Genomic DNA, 17,539 nt, shown 5'->3' with positions numbered 1-17,539 from the left:
GGAGAGTGATATATTTTCAGCAATGTCTCTAAATATCCGGCTTACAATTTCAAAAACTTTCATAATTACATAGATATCCAAATTGCTGTAACCGAAGAGCATAGTAAATCTTACGAGATTCTGATCTTCTGGCAGCTTAGCAGACAATTTGCAGTTATGATTTTCTACGTTACATATAAGAAGCCAAAGTTTAAATAGAAACCAATAACCCGCACTATACGCAACTTTTATACATATTTAATATAACTCCTATTCCTTGTTCCAAGCTGGAAAATAATGTGTTCTTTTCCAAATTTATTTCTGTTTTTGCAATTAAAATTTGAAATATCCTTCTACACACTCCATGAACTACATTCTCTATTTTCGCTTCACTCAACAATATCTTTAGCGAAACGCAGCAATTCCATGAAAGATTTGAAGACTGTTATACGCACTCGATACTTCCGCCACCACCAGGGCACCCGTGCTCACGTTCTGCGTCACGTTACTCCAGCCAAATAGGTCCTAAACAACCAAATCATGATCGTAATTATTTCAATTATCAATCCGATTATTCTGAAATACCCCGTCAGTATTATGAAGAAAGCTTAATGCCTCCACCGTTGCCCCCGCACAAAGTGAAAAAGAAATCCGTCCTCAAAAGCCCATTAGTAGCAATAAAAAATGCTTTCATAAAAACAACAAGACCTCTGAGGCGTATGCATAGCATGGTTGAGCCAGAAAGAACTCCGAAATTATCGGTCAAGCGTCAACATTCAATGCTTGAACGGGGTATGGAAAGGCCCTTTTATCCTGATGACTATCCAACCTATCCATCTGGCTTTGAAAGACGGTACTACGATGAATCACGCAGAGAACACTATTATCCTCAACCGTATGAAGCACAGTACCACCAAGATCTAGTGAATATCACCTATAGAAACCTAGAAAGCGAGGATATGTATGGTAACATGGGGGCAGTGCTTCATATGCAAAGAGGAATACAGGAAGAATATAACACTACTAATTATGAAGATTTATATGCAAATAGAGCTTTTATTGATCTGGAGCGAAGGCAAGCAGAGGCAGTTGCAGCTTCGAATCGAAATGGTCGTAGACTAATACGGCGTCATAGTACTACTGCTGCCGATCGCATGATCAACAAGCGGCTAATATCAGAACCAACTGAACCGGTTTATGGCCAAGAAGAAATATACGAAAGAACTTTTGATCATTTTATGTTACATAATCAGCTTAAAGCCCCAAATTCAGATATTATGACAAGAAGACATTTATATATCGCTTCACCAAATGAAAGCATAGAACCGGTTGACCAATCACACAGAGAAGTACAAAGTCGAATTAATCGAAATTACTTGAACCATTGTAAACCAAAGCGCGATGACAAGTCAGATCGTGAATCCATTTACCAAAGTAGACGGGAAGTCCAGGAGGGTGCGTTAAAGACACGTGCTCAGTTGAGAGAACAAATTTACCAAACTCGAAGGGAAGCCTTAGATAGCATGGCTGAACCCATATATGTGTCAAGGAAGAAGGGTGCTGGTCGACCGGAGCCCATCTACGAATCGAAAGAAGAAAACGTTTTACAATCTAATGAAAATGAGACTGATGAGAAAAAGGAAGAGAAGACAGAAAGTACTGCTTACGAAATTAATCAGAGTGAGGGTAGTTTAAGTCAATCGGATCTACAAAAGTCATCCGATACAGTCATAGCAAATACATTAACACAATCCGAAAACTTACAAATAGGCAAAGCGCCACTTGTTCAGGGTGAGGATGTATATGATGACTTGGAAGATGGCGATGACGAAGGTGAAAAAACACATCAACCTTCTAATTTCTCTGACAAAAACAATGATATTGCATTGCAAACTTTATGTAAGGAGACTTCCAAACTCTCAGATAAAGTATTTGAAGCAAACACTTTAATATGTTCACCTTTAGTTATAGAAGGACCACCGATTAAACCTTTGGATCCACAAAAGCCAACACAAATCAGCAACAATCGCTTTCCGCGCGTATCATTCCATATTTCAAACATTCTAAAGCATACTGGCCCTCCACTCAACACTGCAAAAGCCGAAAGTAGCACATCTCTCGAAACCCAGTACACATCTCAAGGCAGTTTACCTGTTGGTCCGCCCAAAGCAAGTAGTACACCATACACTAGTAATATGTCCTTGCCAATTGCCGGCCCAGTATCCTTGTCTACGCCAGCTGCTGCTGGCTTTTCGCCCACAGAAACATTTCCATCCAATCCTCGAGAGCCAGCCACCACTCGTGGAATTTTCGATTCAAACGGAGGAACATTAGCTGATAATGTTTGGAATGTTTCACTGCAGATACCACCAGGTGCCATACCAAGTGGCGTGAGTCAGGAGATATATTTTACAGTCAGTGATCCACGCTTGGGAGAAGCAGTTGACGGACCGCCGTTGGATATGGAAAACGGTTTGTTTTATCACATACATAATTACACTCTCATTACCTTCTAGGTTTAATATAAAGTAAATTAAGTCACTTGTGTCGCATACACATACCTTTTTTAATGAATGCCATTTTATTTGCCTTGTTCATTTTGCATACCACTCACCAATGTAAATATGTACCTACCCATGTATATAAGTATGCATCGGCGTAGCCAGAATGAAATTTAGGGGGGCTCGACCCTATTAAGCTGGCATTTCAGGGTACTATTTTATATATATATAAGGAAAATTTGAAAGTTAGGGGGGGGGGGGCGGACGCGAGGCTCGAGCACCCCCTACCCCTACCTGGCTACGCCCATGTAAGTATGTAAATATTTCTACATTACGATGCATGCGAAAAATACTAACAAATTTAATATACAGTGACTCAAACAAGAGATCACGTGTTGACTTTTGTTAAATATTCGTATGTTTTTCCAGTTATAATTTTTTGGTTATTTTTCTATAGAATTATCATCCAAGCTCTACCCAAAACGATATAAAAAAAATTCAAACTTTATACAAAATTCAACAAATTTTCATAAAAATTTCAAGCGTCTTATGCTAGAGACACACATCGTAGTCACTCTCATAATAAAAAACATTGTAGTTACTACGTAGCATAGTGTAATAAACAAAGTGAAATCAATATATGCCATATTTATTTTCGATACGCTTATTTGATAACATATTTGTCATTGCATTAACCAATTTTCCCGTAGAAACATTATAAATGTATTTCAAATCAAAATTTTTTTTATTACAATTCCAAAAATAGTTTGTTTTGGAAAATAAAAAGCTGCTTATGCAGAACTACCCACAATAAAGAGGAAGGTGTGCTTATTATGCCGAAAGATGTTACACAGGAAAGGAAATCGATAAATGCGTGTGGTGTTCAACTGACTGCATCATCCAGGATTTGTGCTTTGCACTCCAAATCGAGTTAAATCAATTATTCAAATGCCAAGAGAAGACAACTCAATCCTGATGCAGTTCCATCAACTCAACTTGCATGCCTTATTTCGTAATATTTCCATGTATATTTAACTGTGTACATATTCCGTTTCTTGATTGGCTCAGTAACCGCCTAAGGTAGAGATCAGTGTTACCGCTGAAAATTTTTCGAAAGTCGCAAAAAAGTGTCACAGCCGAAAAAAGTGTCTTCAAGTCATTCAAATCGTTTATACCATGTATATAAAGACTTTCATTATTTTATCTTTCGGAACTCGGTAGGGCATATTTATAGTCGAAATAAAATCTACTCTAACGCTAGTTTTAGCTTTTTTTAACGGAAAATCTGCCAAAAAAAGCAGCTTAGGGTACACTTTATTTCATCTATGACTACACCCCATTATTTTGAATAAATTGTCAAAAATAGTTTTTTCTCTTAAAACAATAACCTATTGATGAGGGATATATTAAAAAGACGCGATATGCATATTTTGCATTTAGTATGAAAACAAAATTACAGTTAAAAATAGTACATAAATCATTAATAATAAATTTAACACAAATAAATTGGGGGAAATGCTAAGCTCCAATAACGGTGCATTAATTCATGCTACTTCTGGACATTTATTCGGAAAATATTTGACATAATAAAGAGGCTGAAATCAGTCCAAATCTGGCCAGAGGTGTAATTTTTAAATGTCTTTGAATATTAAATCACAGAAAGGGGAAAATCACATGATTTTTCGGAAAAGTGTCAAAATAAATCAAAGGGCATCGAACTCCAAAAAGTGTCAATTTGGCACTTTAGTCGCACAATGGTAACACTGGTAGGGTATATTTGTAGTCCATTTATTAAAAATAATTCAACATCATGAAATGCGGACCGATTTAATTTTTTTTATTAATGAATCAATAAAGTTTAAATTGATTATAGATATGTAAAAAATAGTATGTGCTAATTCATACTGGCTCAGTCGGTAGAAACCGTCATATAACAATGTTGTTTTGCGCATGATTATCCTTTTTTCCAAGCAAATTTCTAACGAAAAATTATCTGCGCAAGAACAGCCCCTCCCTTTGAAAATTTGCAACCAACTGAACGCTAGGGTTCAATCGATACAAGTAAATACTCGATATTTTTCTTTTGATACCAAGTATTTTTTACTCGTTACCTTTTTGTTCGGTATCAAGTAAGTTTCGAAAAAAAAGTACTTGGTATCGAAAGTGTAATTTCTACTACTTTTATCATTGCAACGGAAACTCAACAAATGACGCCCGTTATTAGAGTTTTCGCGGAAAGTGCGGTCATGTAGTACAGAAAGTAGAAATCGCTTGTCTGTAAAGCATTTAGAAAAGTTGTTGTTTCTTGGCAGTGTGCCCCAAAAGCTATTTTTTTCATAAATATTTCGAGAATAATATACTTATATAAATTCATATATGTAATTATAACTAATATTGTTCCTCAGCAATGTACTAAAAGAAACAATACAATGTTTGTTCATAAATAGTTTGTAAATGATGCAGTGTGCTGTATACTTATAGAGGTGACCTTATGGATAAGTGTCGGATTTTTATTTTTATTTTCAAACTAATTTTAGTTACTTTTTTATAAAAAATATAGTTCATTCTATGACAAAAACCATGTAAATCCAAGTTTCAAATGTTGTACAAAAATTAAAAGAAAATCAAAGTTTTACCAAATTAAACACTTTTTATTCAGAATAAAATGTGTGGAATATTGATGAAAACGTACTAGCGCAAAAGAGAAGGCACAAGTTGTCCCTTCCTATTATTTACGTTCTTTGATGAAACTTTGTTGAATTGCTTTTAATTTTTGTACAAAGTTTTAAACTTGGATTAACAAGGTTTTTGTTATGGAACGAACTATATTATTTATAAAAAAGTGAATAAAACTAATTTGAAAATAAAAACCAAAATAAAAATTCTAAACTTATCCATATTGGGTGACCTATACACCCATATGACTGAAAAAATTATAACCAATACTGTTCCTTGGTAATGTGCCACAGATACTAATTAATCATTATTCTGTATTCTTACTAAATAATTTAAATATACACGTTTTCTACACCTGCAACTTTATTGGCTTTTTATTTGATTTTGACATACAAACCAGAGATGGGCAAAGTGGCTCCCAGAAGCCTTTTGCACTTAGGAGCTGGCTTGGCATATTTAGATGGTAGATGAGGGGTAACATCAAGAGCCAGCATGAAGCGGGGAAGAAGAGCGTATTCAAATTTCTTGTACTCCGGCTCTCATTACTAATATATATGATGCTTTTAATGTATTTTGGACACCCCTTTACCCTAAGAACTGATTTAGCTCTTGCGTAGCACGTGCTGGCTCTTTGACGGCTTTAAGAGTCAAAAATTTGCCCATCCCTGTTTTAAATCATGATAAGACGTAATCATACGACTGTACAACAAAAAAGGGAAGTATCTCTCCAAAGAATTCATGTAAGTACTCGATACTTTGCCGATACTGAGTAGGTATCGATACTTGCAGTCTTTTGAGTACAAGTACTCATTAGAGTGATACTTTAGTGGTATCGATTGAACCCTACTGCACGCTGACAATGCAAAAGTGAATTACAAAACAGCTAATATGCGCGCAAGCAAGTCGGTACTCACCACCAGTGTTGCCATTTCTCTTTCTGCCGTCCCGCCAGATTAATAAACAAAAATCGCTAGGATCCTGCTAAATCTTAAACTCTTATGAAAAAAGTTTCTTTTATAATTTAGCAGTTAAATTTTATTTGATAAAATTATAGATCATATGTTTATGAAAGACCATCAGTTTTTTAACAAAAACAAAATTGGAACTTCTTTATGTGGTTTTATAGCCAGTGTTGGGATTTTGTGGCATTAAACAATGTATAAAAATTGTCATAAGAATGTCGTCTTCGTTTTCGTGACTGTTGAGCTCGTTGGAGTTTGTAAAATGTAGTCAATGCAAAACTTATTTGCACTTTTATGTACATACCTGCAATTAAAAAAAAAGCATTTGCACAAGTGCTGTCAAATTAAATATACACCTTTGATTTAATCAAAATGTATATACATACACTTCACTTTGCATCGTTAAAAATTAAAATCTTCAAATCATCAAAAATATGTAGATATGCATACATGCAGCTTTTTTCATGTTAGCTGAGCCGAAGATACCTAAAAATATACGACAACTATAAAATACTATTAGAATACCTTTCCCGCCATGTTCAGTGCTTATTTAGTGCATTTTATTCTGGATACGAAAATCTTTTTATACTCATAAGTATGTATGATGTTTTGATTTGTCCCAAGGTTTGGTGCTTTTAGGAACATTGGCAGCCAAGGGGTCTCACATTCGTGAGAACTCACATATACTTGTTCTCTCATTCCCATCACACATACAGATGCTATTCGTGCAAAATTTTTTGTGATCCTCACCCCCCCCCCCCCCGGGCATAATTACCGCACCGCCTCAACCCAACGGTTTGCCCATTTGCCCGCGGTTAGCATGTTTGGGCATTTTGCCCGTATGTGCACATTCTGCCCATCGCTAGCCTAAGGGATATTGGGCTAATTCCTTAAAGCGCGCCAGTAATTTTGTTTTTCACAAACCCAAAATCTCAAGTCTCAAAGCGCAGTTAGTCAACGACGTAGCGTAAGCGTAGGTTGACGTACGTAGCAGCATATAAAATTTACTGTTGATAGAGAGAGAGAGAAACAACGGCAACTTCACCGCCATTCGGTGGTGAGTTTTCGTTAACACGCGAGTACCATAAGGTAGATCGTGTCTGCGTCAACCTACGTCTACGTTACGTCGTTGACTGTTTGCGCTTTCACTCTGTGTTGGTGAGAACAAGAGAACTGCTCCGCATGAGCAACCCAGTAGGAAATTACGATAAGTAAAAAAAATTTTAACTTATCAGTCTTCAATAAAAACATATAAATACATATATTTAACACATACATATGTACATATATGTGCATCGCGCATTTACTATAAAAGCATCATAATCCCAAAAAAGCAAAAATCGGGTTACGTATGCAAGAATGAACATTAGCTCTTTCTTATGATGTGTATGCGCATAGTATGTAAACTAATGTGACCAACTATTTCATAGCTCAAAGAAATACAGGTTACAGGTGCTAAGTTAACGCCGCGAGCCGATTACGAAATATCGAATGCGGCTGATTTCGATCACTGAGAGCTCAGTGTTTGTTCAGAAGTGAGAGCCAAAATGCTTCCATCTTAGCCTCACGAAAGTTGGACAGTCTAAAAGAAAGGGTGGAGATATTCCACTTCATATTCCTCTTGACAGCTGCTACAAAAGGATCAGTTGAAATTCCTAGTCTCACTGCATGATTATCAATCGCACAATGTCCTATCAGAATCCCCACCACTAGCCCTTGATAGATAACGTGTTTTAAAGTGCCCTATAAAAACATTTACTGCAGCAGCAAAACGTCTTCATTTCCTTTTTTATGTCACAAAAGGACCCGGTTTCCCTTAGCCTAATAGCAGTTTGTGCTACGACAATTCTGTCTGCAATATCCGCAGGTACCGTGTTCAACATATGTATGTTAAGCTCCAGTGTAGGTGTGGTTCCTAATGCTCCGCTAATTCCTGTTTTACAAGTGTAGCCTTCTCTATTGAGTTTGACCAGACAAGGGTTCCTTGAAACAATATAGGCATAAATCTGGCTTCCTTGAGTTAATGAACTAATTTGGGCGAGAGACCCCACCTTTTACCGATAGCTCCCCTACAGCGATACAAGGCTACCGATGCCTTTCCTCAATGTTAGGCTTCTACGACAGCCGCCGTTGATCGCCCTCGTAGTTACCTGGTTCAGGTAACCTTGAGCCAGATGAAAAAGGTTGTATAGAAATCGTCCCTTAACCAAAAGTTCCACATTATCTACATAGGCGATCACCCGACAGTCCACTTTTTCCAATTCCTCTGGAAGGTCGGTTGCAACCGCAATCCAGAGCAGGGGAGAGGGAACACCACCTTGTGGAGTGCTTCTATTGGTTCTGCGCTGATTGCAGACGCTCCTCCCACTCCGCCGCGACTGTTCTGTCACGAAGTAAGCTTATTAGGTTGGTTTCAACCCCTAGATTATGAATATACTTGACTATTGCCTCTGGAGTGACATTGTTAAAGGATCCTTCGATATCGAAGGCCCCTACTGCATAATCTTCATGCGTGAAGGCTTCCTCTGAGCACTTTACCAATGTGTGCAGGGTGGTATTCACCGAAATTTTCTTGCAATAAGCATATTGAACTCTTGAAAGACAGTCACCAGGAATCGCATTTCTTATGTACAAGTCTATCAGTCTCTCTAGCGTTTTTAGCAAAAACGGGGGAAACATGAGAGCCTTTTCCGGCCTTCGGGATGAACGCAAAACTTACTATCTTCCAAACCTTGGGAATGTACCCGGTCCTCGCGCAGTTCGCATAAATAGGATCAAACCAATTGCACGACACCTTCAGAGCCCTTTGCAGCTTCGCAGGTATGACGCCATCGGTCCCCGGCGACTTTAATGGTTTGAACGAATTTATCGCCCAGGCCATGTGACAATCGTCCAGAAGATCGGAGAAGTACAGGACCTGGGAGGAGATTCTGTAACCAGTTAGCGACAATTTTCGAATCGCTATCGTACTTTTTGACACAAACACATTTATATCCTAGCGATCCGGAAATTGTCGCTGACTGGTTACAGAATCTCCCTCCTGAAGTACAAAATATCGCAAAGAAGTACATTTGACTGTACTTCGAAGTACAAAGTACAAGAGCGAAAAAAGAAGTACTGTACTTCCGAAAGAAGTACGGTTGGTCACATTAATGTAAACTCACGGAAACAAATGATAAAACTAATATGTATGTATTAATTTTCCCTTGAGAGTATATTTATGTAAATTGAAAACTTTAAAACTGATTTTCTCGAGTTTTTAGTTGTTTGAGTTATGAAAATATTGAGGCAAAACTCAAATAAAAGATTTCAAAATTCATTTGAATTCACCCGCGTCAAATATTGAAAATTTAAATAAAAAAATTTAAATTCATGTTCATCAAAATTTTCCATGTCATTATGAAATTATTAAAAATGTCTTTTAATCGCATACATATTGCCTTTAACAACCACCCTTTAATTCTTTGAAAAAGAATTAACTTTTTTCATTAAAAAAACGTTGAATTTCTTCTTCATCAAAATGGTTCCTTATGAAAAGAATCAAAATGTCTTTGAATAGTTTTTTGGGCATAAACCAGCATTTACATTTCTCTACCAATTTCTTCAGATAGAAAAAACTCTTTATAAAAAAGCATGTATTTTATGCCCCTTTTTTATAGCAGCTCATTTTAATTTTTTTTTAATTCACACGGAATGAAAAATACAGTTTGCTTATATTAATAATACAAAGGCATAACCGCATAATGGACATTGCGGCTTGTTGAAAGTTCTTTGAACAATAAACTCTAGTTCTTATATAGAGCCGCACTATTTTGTGTTTGAATCGTCGCAAACGCATGCAAACTCCAATCTAAGAAAACCACACCACTTTATGCTTTGGGGGTTTTTTTGTAAATTTCCTACACAAAATGTGGCAAGCGTGTGTTAAATTACGAAGAAAAACAATCTACACCCGAGCGTGACGCTGCTTTGATGAAATCTGAAAGTAGATTGAATCCATGGTGTAATAATAACAAGGTGCTGTCAGTAACTTAACCTCAATTTTTTGGTAGGTCTATTCCGGTCACTCATTTTAAAGTAGTAGAAAGGGTACTAATTATTTACTACTTTTAATCCGTTGGGGCATACTTTTTCAAATTTAATGTAGAGAAATGTATAATTACAGGCTTATGAGCCTGAATATATATTTGTATCGGCAGCTTCACACAGCTTGGACATATATTGTAACTTAAAAAAAGTAAAGGCATTAAAATAAGGCAATTTCCTATAAGACTGTAAATGATTCTTAAAATAGATTTAAACACATAAATATCGATAATATAACCGAAATCGTAATTTAACCATGCTGCCACTCTATTGTAGTGTATCAGTAGTTCATTTGGCTCGATATTATGACAATGCAGCAAAAGTTATTTAATATAGAAAATCGCCTTTCCATACGATTTTTGGGTACGTCTTTTTGCATTGATAACCACGATATTTTTTTATTTCTTTAGATTTTGAGGACAAAAATTATACAATTCCAGCAATTTTAAATATTAATATCGTTCTGAATACACCAAGTTCTTTAAAAATCGGCATAAAACAAATTACTAAAATGGAGTATTTTAGATACTATTTCCCAAGAATAGTAGTATAAAAATAAAGATCGGCAGCACTGAAAATAAGTATGCCGATCTTGTCAAAATTACAACAAACACGTCGTGTCGTGTTGTTATTATTCCACCATGGATTGAATCGAAATTCCCTGCTTTGCTTCTGTATACGTATACGAACTGCGACGCTGGCGTGCAAAAATTGCCCACCACTTATTCTATACATCTGTTTTAAAACCGGTATGGACATATGTATGGAATGCAATTATGTGGTTCTTCAGCAACCTCCAATATAGAAATAAATACTCCCAAGGTTTAAATTAAAAATCTTAAAATTATTGTGAACTTTTCCTTTTATGTCACAAGCAACCAAATACACCGTGACCGTGATCCGTGATGGCGCTTCTGAAATAAAAAAAGTACGCCTTGGCGCACCAACAAAAAAATTCATTATCACCCAAATCCTCTTATTTCTATACTCACTTTTCATACAGTAACATTACAGCGACTTAAAAGGAACTCAATATTAGATCTCTATTAATAGGTGCAATCCCGTATTCCTCGGACTCGGACTAGTAAAACTGTCAAAAAATAAAAATTCACTCAGAGCGAGAGAGTAACATTGAAAAGTATGGGATCGCTTTCTAGTAAAAAATTGTAACTTCTGTCAACTTCAACATAACCTCAAAATTTTGGTTGTAAATTTTTGCTTACTTTGTATGTAAACACACTCAGCTCACACATGTTAATAACTAAAAACACTTTCAAATTCATTAGAATCCACTTAAACAAGTAATTAAATACTTTTCAACATGAATTAGCAGAGTGCACTTTTCTTTTTGTTTCCAGTTTGGTTGCCAAACACACTACAGTTGATCGTTTGACACATTTACCAGCACAAAATTCTCGGACTAAAACTGATAACTTCTGATAGAGAGAGAACCGTATTTACTCTCCTTTTTGTCCTCTCAATAGTCCGAGTACGGGATCGATTTCCAGTAAAATCTGACTTATTCTGACTATTTCTGACTAGTCCGGACTCGTACGGGATCGCAACTAATATTGAACACGTGAGAATAAAATATGGTTGCACCACTGGATGTACTCCATACATGATTATTTTTATGTATTAATAAGTTTTAAATATTGCTGAACGCACAATACAGATTGCAATAAAATGTATGAATTAAAATTATATATATTAACTAACGCCCAATAGAAATTTAAAGTCAAGTCAAACTCCATTTGGTCTTCTCCTGCCAACGCCAGCAGAATCTAGTACTTTAAGGGCTACTGAATTGTTGTCTTTGTGGACGACGTGACCCCGCAAGTGAAAAAGTTGTGTTTTAATTCACAAAACCATAATGCATTAGTATAAATATATATGTACATAGCGTGTGTTTTGTACACTTTAGTTGCGTTCCAGATGCTTCACGATATTCACGAAATTCACGATTTGCAGGAACAGCTGGTTTCCCCATAAATAAACCTTATGGGAGGTGGTCACCTGGAACGACTTCCTGTAAAAACCTGCAAATCGTGAAGCATCTGGAACGCAACTATTGAGATTATGTAGTTCTTCATGCCCTACATGAACAAAAGTCAAAAGAGGGTTATTGTAGACAAATATATGAATTGTTTACACTTAAGTTTTCAAATACGCGTACGTCAAATATTGATTACTTTGCTTATTATTATGATGACGATAAAGCGCTCGACGGTTAACCGCTGTCAAAATCAAAACTCACAAAGACATATGGAATGGCACCCTGATTCAATAATAGAAAGGTTTTGTAATAAAACAGTCTTCTCGCTCCCACACATAAAATCGGCTCCTTTACTTGTGCAGAATGTTGCTTACTCTATAGTTTCTAGTGATATTAGTAGTAAAACCTAAAATTCTTCATACTAAATATGCGTTGGCGTCACCTTCGTTTGCGTATTTTTCTAGAACAAGTATAGAATAGCGACCGTTTAGTTATAAAATAACCAAAAATGCCGATTGATAGAACTTTATACGCTGATTACAACGATACCAAATTTATTTGGCGCAGGTAAAAAAAGAAGATATAAGAGGTTTATTTGTATTTTTTATTATCACTAAATTGTTGAAACCCAAAAGTAGATCATGATAAAATATGTAATATCGAATTAAAGATAATAACTTGTACTTTCTAAATAATATAAAATTCTTTACCATTAATTATGCAGTTTTTTCAAAAAAGGTTATTTCATGAAAAAATAATATTTGTTTGTTTTTTAGTGGTTTTGGTTTAAAAATACAAAAAGCTATAAATTATGTACATCAGCTGAAGAACAAATTAATTACCTTTATGGTGACGTCATTAGCTTTTTAATCGGTTATAAAGTTCATAAGATATTAATATTTTTACATATCTAAAAACTGAACTTTAACCTTCTAGAACCTCTTCATTTTTTACTTGCGCCAAAATCATTTTGGCATGGTTGAAATGAGCATAAAAAGTTCTATTGATCTGCATTTTTCGTTTTTGCATAGCTGAACGGTCGGTATTCTAGGTTTGTTCCCGGAAATGACGAATAACTTAAATCAAAAATGCACATTTTTAGGTATTGTTTAGTATTTCCATTATAACACCAAATAAATTGCAAATTCGCATAGAATTAATAATACACATTTTACTTCTAATTGTATACTTTGCGTACTTTTTGTAGTACCATTCTACTACCGTTTTCGCAAACTGCGATCACATTCTTCCCCTTTCTCCTACTTCCAAAATACGAATCTATATAAAGGAGTGTCAAATTTTAGCTGTCACAAATTACACAACCTTGTATTATTGAATCATGGAATGGCACATAATTGCGGTAGCAGCATTTTACCTCCAACGTTTTTCAGTTGATTTAAATTTATTTCTATTTTTACCGCCCAGCGGGAGCTGCACATTGTTGATTGTAATAATTTCTATTATTTTCAGAAGTTTGCAAATGCTTTTAACCATTTTTATTTCCAGCAAATATACACGCACACACGTACCAAACAAATAAAAATATTTTAATGAAAATTTTCAAATAAAAATGACAGTTAACGGAAGCCGTACTCAGCCGCAATAGAGTTTACTACATGATACAATAATTTTTAGAAGGTAGTTTCACTTCTTCTTCTTATCCGCCATGTTAGCTATCTGACAGAAAACGTGTTTCGTATTTTTTGTTGTACCAACTTTTTCAAAAAAAAAATACAGCTTTTGACGTTGGAAAAATAAAACAAAGAAAAGCCAAACATATAAGTAGAGAAATTTTCGAATATTTTGTAATAATTTTCTTCATAAAAAATTAACTGCTGCTTTCGTAGATATTGCAACACACGGAATAGATGTAAGGACACAGCTATAAGAGCCACCGCACACCACAGACTTATCGGCCGCCTATTTAAATGATAGGGCTCGCTTGAAATATGTACATGAAGATGTATGGATGTGCGCACATTACACCAGCTTAATCGCTCTGACCAATAAGTTGTGGTGCAACGGAAAGACTAGCGAGCATATCTAAATTGGCGGCCGATAAAGTCCGTGGTGTGCGATGGATCTAATCCATTATAAACAAGAAATATTGCTGTTATATTTTCATTTTTATGATTTTTATTCATGTGATTAGCAGTGGCAAAAATGTTTGTACAAAATACGTATATTTATATTAAAAATTAAGTGATCAGTTATGAAACATATAAATCTTTACATGTTCTGTTAAAAAATATCTAAAATAACAAGCGATAATCCCCAAGTTCTATATCGTAGCAGTGGCCACATTGCGTGTTTGTCACAGACACGGTTTATGTCAAAAATTTTGAAGCGAAACTACCTTCTAAAAATTATTGTATCATGATTTACTAGACGGATTTCACTGCGGTAACTGAACAGCTGTCCATTTACCGCCGACCGCTTTAAAGCTCAGTTATTATAGACTTAATTTCCGTAACTTAACTTAACTAATTATTTTGGCAAAGCTGTTATATGAGAAACTGTGTTGGTGGTTAGTTAAAACTTAACTTACCGTAAGAAACTTAAGAACCTGTAGGTTTTAGCTTCTTAAGTTACGGCCTTACGGGAATTGAGAGCGGTGAGAGAATCAGGCTTGCCAGACTCTCGTTTTTGTATTTCTCAAAAATAAATGAATGCAAACATAGTTTTTTGCATGAATTTTTTTGATGTGGCATTTTCGGCGGTAAACTCTCAAGCAGCTAAAACAGAAAATACAAAAACAAAATGATTCCGCTTCTGGCTTGAATTGACGTGTTGAGTAATTATTGATGATTCCTAACGGTAAGTTAAATTAAGTTAAGTCTAGACTAACTGAGCTTTTACCGTCGCCCGCTGTAATTCTGGGTAGAGCTTTATGCTACGTAGCAACGGCAAACTGCAATATTGATATTGTAATCAGTGTTGCCACACATGCGCTTTTCCTACCAAAACTGGTAGGTTTGTTCCCATTTTTTAGGTTGGTAGGCTAGATTGGATTATGGTATCTATTTACGAAAAATAGAAAATATTTATAATAATAATAATAATAATAATAATAAATATGCTACTGGAAGTCGTTAAATGAATAGTTGGTGAAAGTGATGTACCAAAATTTTCCTACAAAAAATTAATTTGGGCGAGACGAAGTTCGCCGGATACGCTAGTAGACATTTATTGAACAATAAAAAAACATACTTCGAAATTGTGCTATTGAAAAAAATTGGCCAATATTAGGTTTTGCTGTTAAATAAATTACTATAAGTGACCTTAGGGTCAAGATGCAGGGACGGTATTTTTAGAGATTGTAGTCAAAAGTTCACGCCTTAATTTAAGCATAAGGTTCTATAATAGATTGGCCCTTACACATATGTTAGTGTTTGGCCGAGCTTCTCCTTCGATTTATGGCGTGCGCCTTGATGTTGTACCACAAGGGGGAGGGACCTACAGCTTTACGCCGACTCCGAACGGCGATTGTATTTCAATGTTGCCACGTTGTGAGTAATTCCTCAAATCGTGAGGAATTTCGGGTCGATTTTCAGGAATTTTTTCTAGATATATTTGCAGATAACAAAAGCAACCATGTTTTACACAAGAGAATTGTTAAATCGCTCTGCAAATTTTTGAGCAAAAAGCTTTCCGAAGTTTTATAAAGAGCGAAATATACTACACAAGCGGCTTGTCAAACATTCTTCAAACTTGCTTTTCCCATTTCGCCCTACACCATGCAAACATGACTCGTTCATGCAAAGAATTTTAGTTTTCTTCCGACTCACAATGTTAAAGGGTTTGGTTTTCTTCGATTTTTCTCTCTTGCGTCCTCATTCGGTAAAAATTCCGTTGCGAATGAGGTGATTTTACCATACACAACGCAAACGGTTTGATCAAAGCTCAACATGGCGGCCAGAAAATGTAAAAATTTTGATTTTTATTCATATTTCCCTCAAACGGCTTGTCAAACCTTAAAACATCCCCATACACAACATAAATAGCTTTAAGGAAAGGGATATTTCGATTAGCTTGTCAAGCCCCTTGTGTGGTGTTTTTCGCTCTTAAGCACATCTGCATTTGCTGCTAAATATTCAAAATGTTATCAATAATTTTTTCATTCCATCGTTATATATTCAACTTATGTATTTTGAACTTGCAAAATCTCGGTAACGAATGGAGAGAACACGCATTGTTCGATNTTCTTCTTCTTCTTAATTGGCGCTGTAACCGCCTAAGCGATTTTGGCCGAGTCCAAAACAGCACGCCAGTCATTTCTCTTCTGTGCTAACTGACGCCAGTTGGAAATGCCAAGTGAAGCCAAGTCCTTCTCCACCTGGTCTTTCCAGATGAGGCCTTCCTCTTCCTCTGTTACCAGCATCGCGGCCCGCGGTGAATATTTTCAGAGCAGGAGCGTTTCTGTCTATTCGAACGACATGGCCAAGCCAGCGGAGCCGCTGAATTTTAATTCGCTGCACTATGTCGATATCGTTGTAAAGCTCATACCGCTCATCGTTAAATCGTCTGCGATATTCGCCATCACCAACGCGTAAAGGTCCGTAAATCTTTCGCAGAATCTTTCTCTCGAAAACTCCAAGAGCCGCCTCATCAGATGCTTTCATTGTCCATGCCTCCGCGCCATACACCAGCACAGGCATGATGAGTGACTTATAGAGTGTGATCTTTGTACGACGGAGAGGACTTTACTTCTCAATTGCCTACTCAGCCCAAAGTAGCACTTGTTGGCAAGAGTCATTCTCCGTTGGATTTCAAGGCTGACATTATTATAGGTGTTAATGCTGGTTCCCAAATAAACGAAGTCGTCTACTTTTTCAAACTTGTAACTGTCAACAGTGACGTGGGTGCCAAGACGCGTATGCTCTGACTGTTTGTGTGCTGACAGGAGATACTTCGTTTTGTCCTCGTTCACCACCAGACCCATTCGCTTTGCTTCTCTATCCAATCCCGAGAAGGCAGAACAGACGTAGCCCTTGTTTTTACCGATAATATCGATGTCGTCGGCATACGCCAGCAATTGTACGCTCTTATAAAGTATTGTGCCTGAGCGGTTCAGTTCTGCGGCTCTTATTATCTTCTCCAACATAAGATTAAAGAAATCACACGAAAGGGAGTCCCCTTGTCTGAAACCTCGTTTGGTATCAAACGGCTCGGAGAGGTCCTTCCCTATTCTGACGGAGCTGGAGGTATTGCTCAACGTCATTTTACACAGCCTCAATTTTCCGACAGTGGCGACAGATCCCTTCCTCGCGGCATAAAGGCAACTTCTCTTCGTGCTGTCGAAAGCGGCTTTGAAATCGACAAATAGATGGTGTGTGTCG

At 36.4% G+C, this 17,539-nt stretch overlaps 1 protein-coding gene across 1 annotated transcript in view; it reads left to right on the top strand.

The window, feature by feature from the left end:
- Positions 1-388: 388 nt before the first annotated feature.
- Positions 389-17,539, top strand: part of LOC108373371 (uncharacterized) — a gene marked incomplete at its 5' end in the record, with an annotated part of 22,391 nt that continues 5,240 nt past the window's right edge. The window contains 2 exons of the mRNA XM_017629245.1: positions 389-1,878; positions 1,945-2,451. Of these exons, the coding sequence (XP_017484734.1) occupies positions 389-1,878; positions 1,945-2,451 (1,997 nt within the window). The remainder of the gene's footprint in view (positions 1,879-1,944; positions 2,452-17,539) is intronic.

The sequence above is a fragment of the Rhagoletis zephyria genome, unplaced genomic scaffold (assembly GCF_001687245.7).
Source record: "Rhagoletis zephyria isolate East Lansing unplaced genomic scaffold, Rhagoletis_zephyria_1.1 Rzeph_scaffold_06636, whole genome shotgun sequence".
In the NCBI taxonomy this organism is placed as follows: Eukaryota; Metazoa; Arthropoda; class Insecta; order Diptera; family Tephritidae; genus Rhagoletis; species Rhagoletis zephyria.
This window is presented reverse-complemented; position numbering and strand designations above follow the sequence as displayed.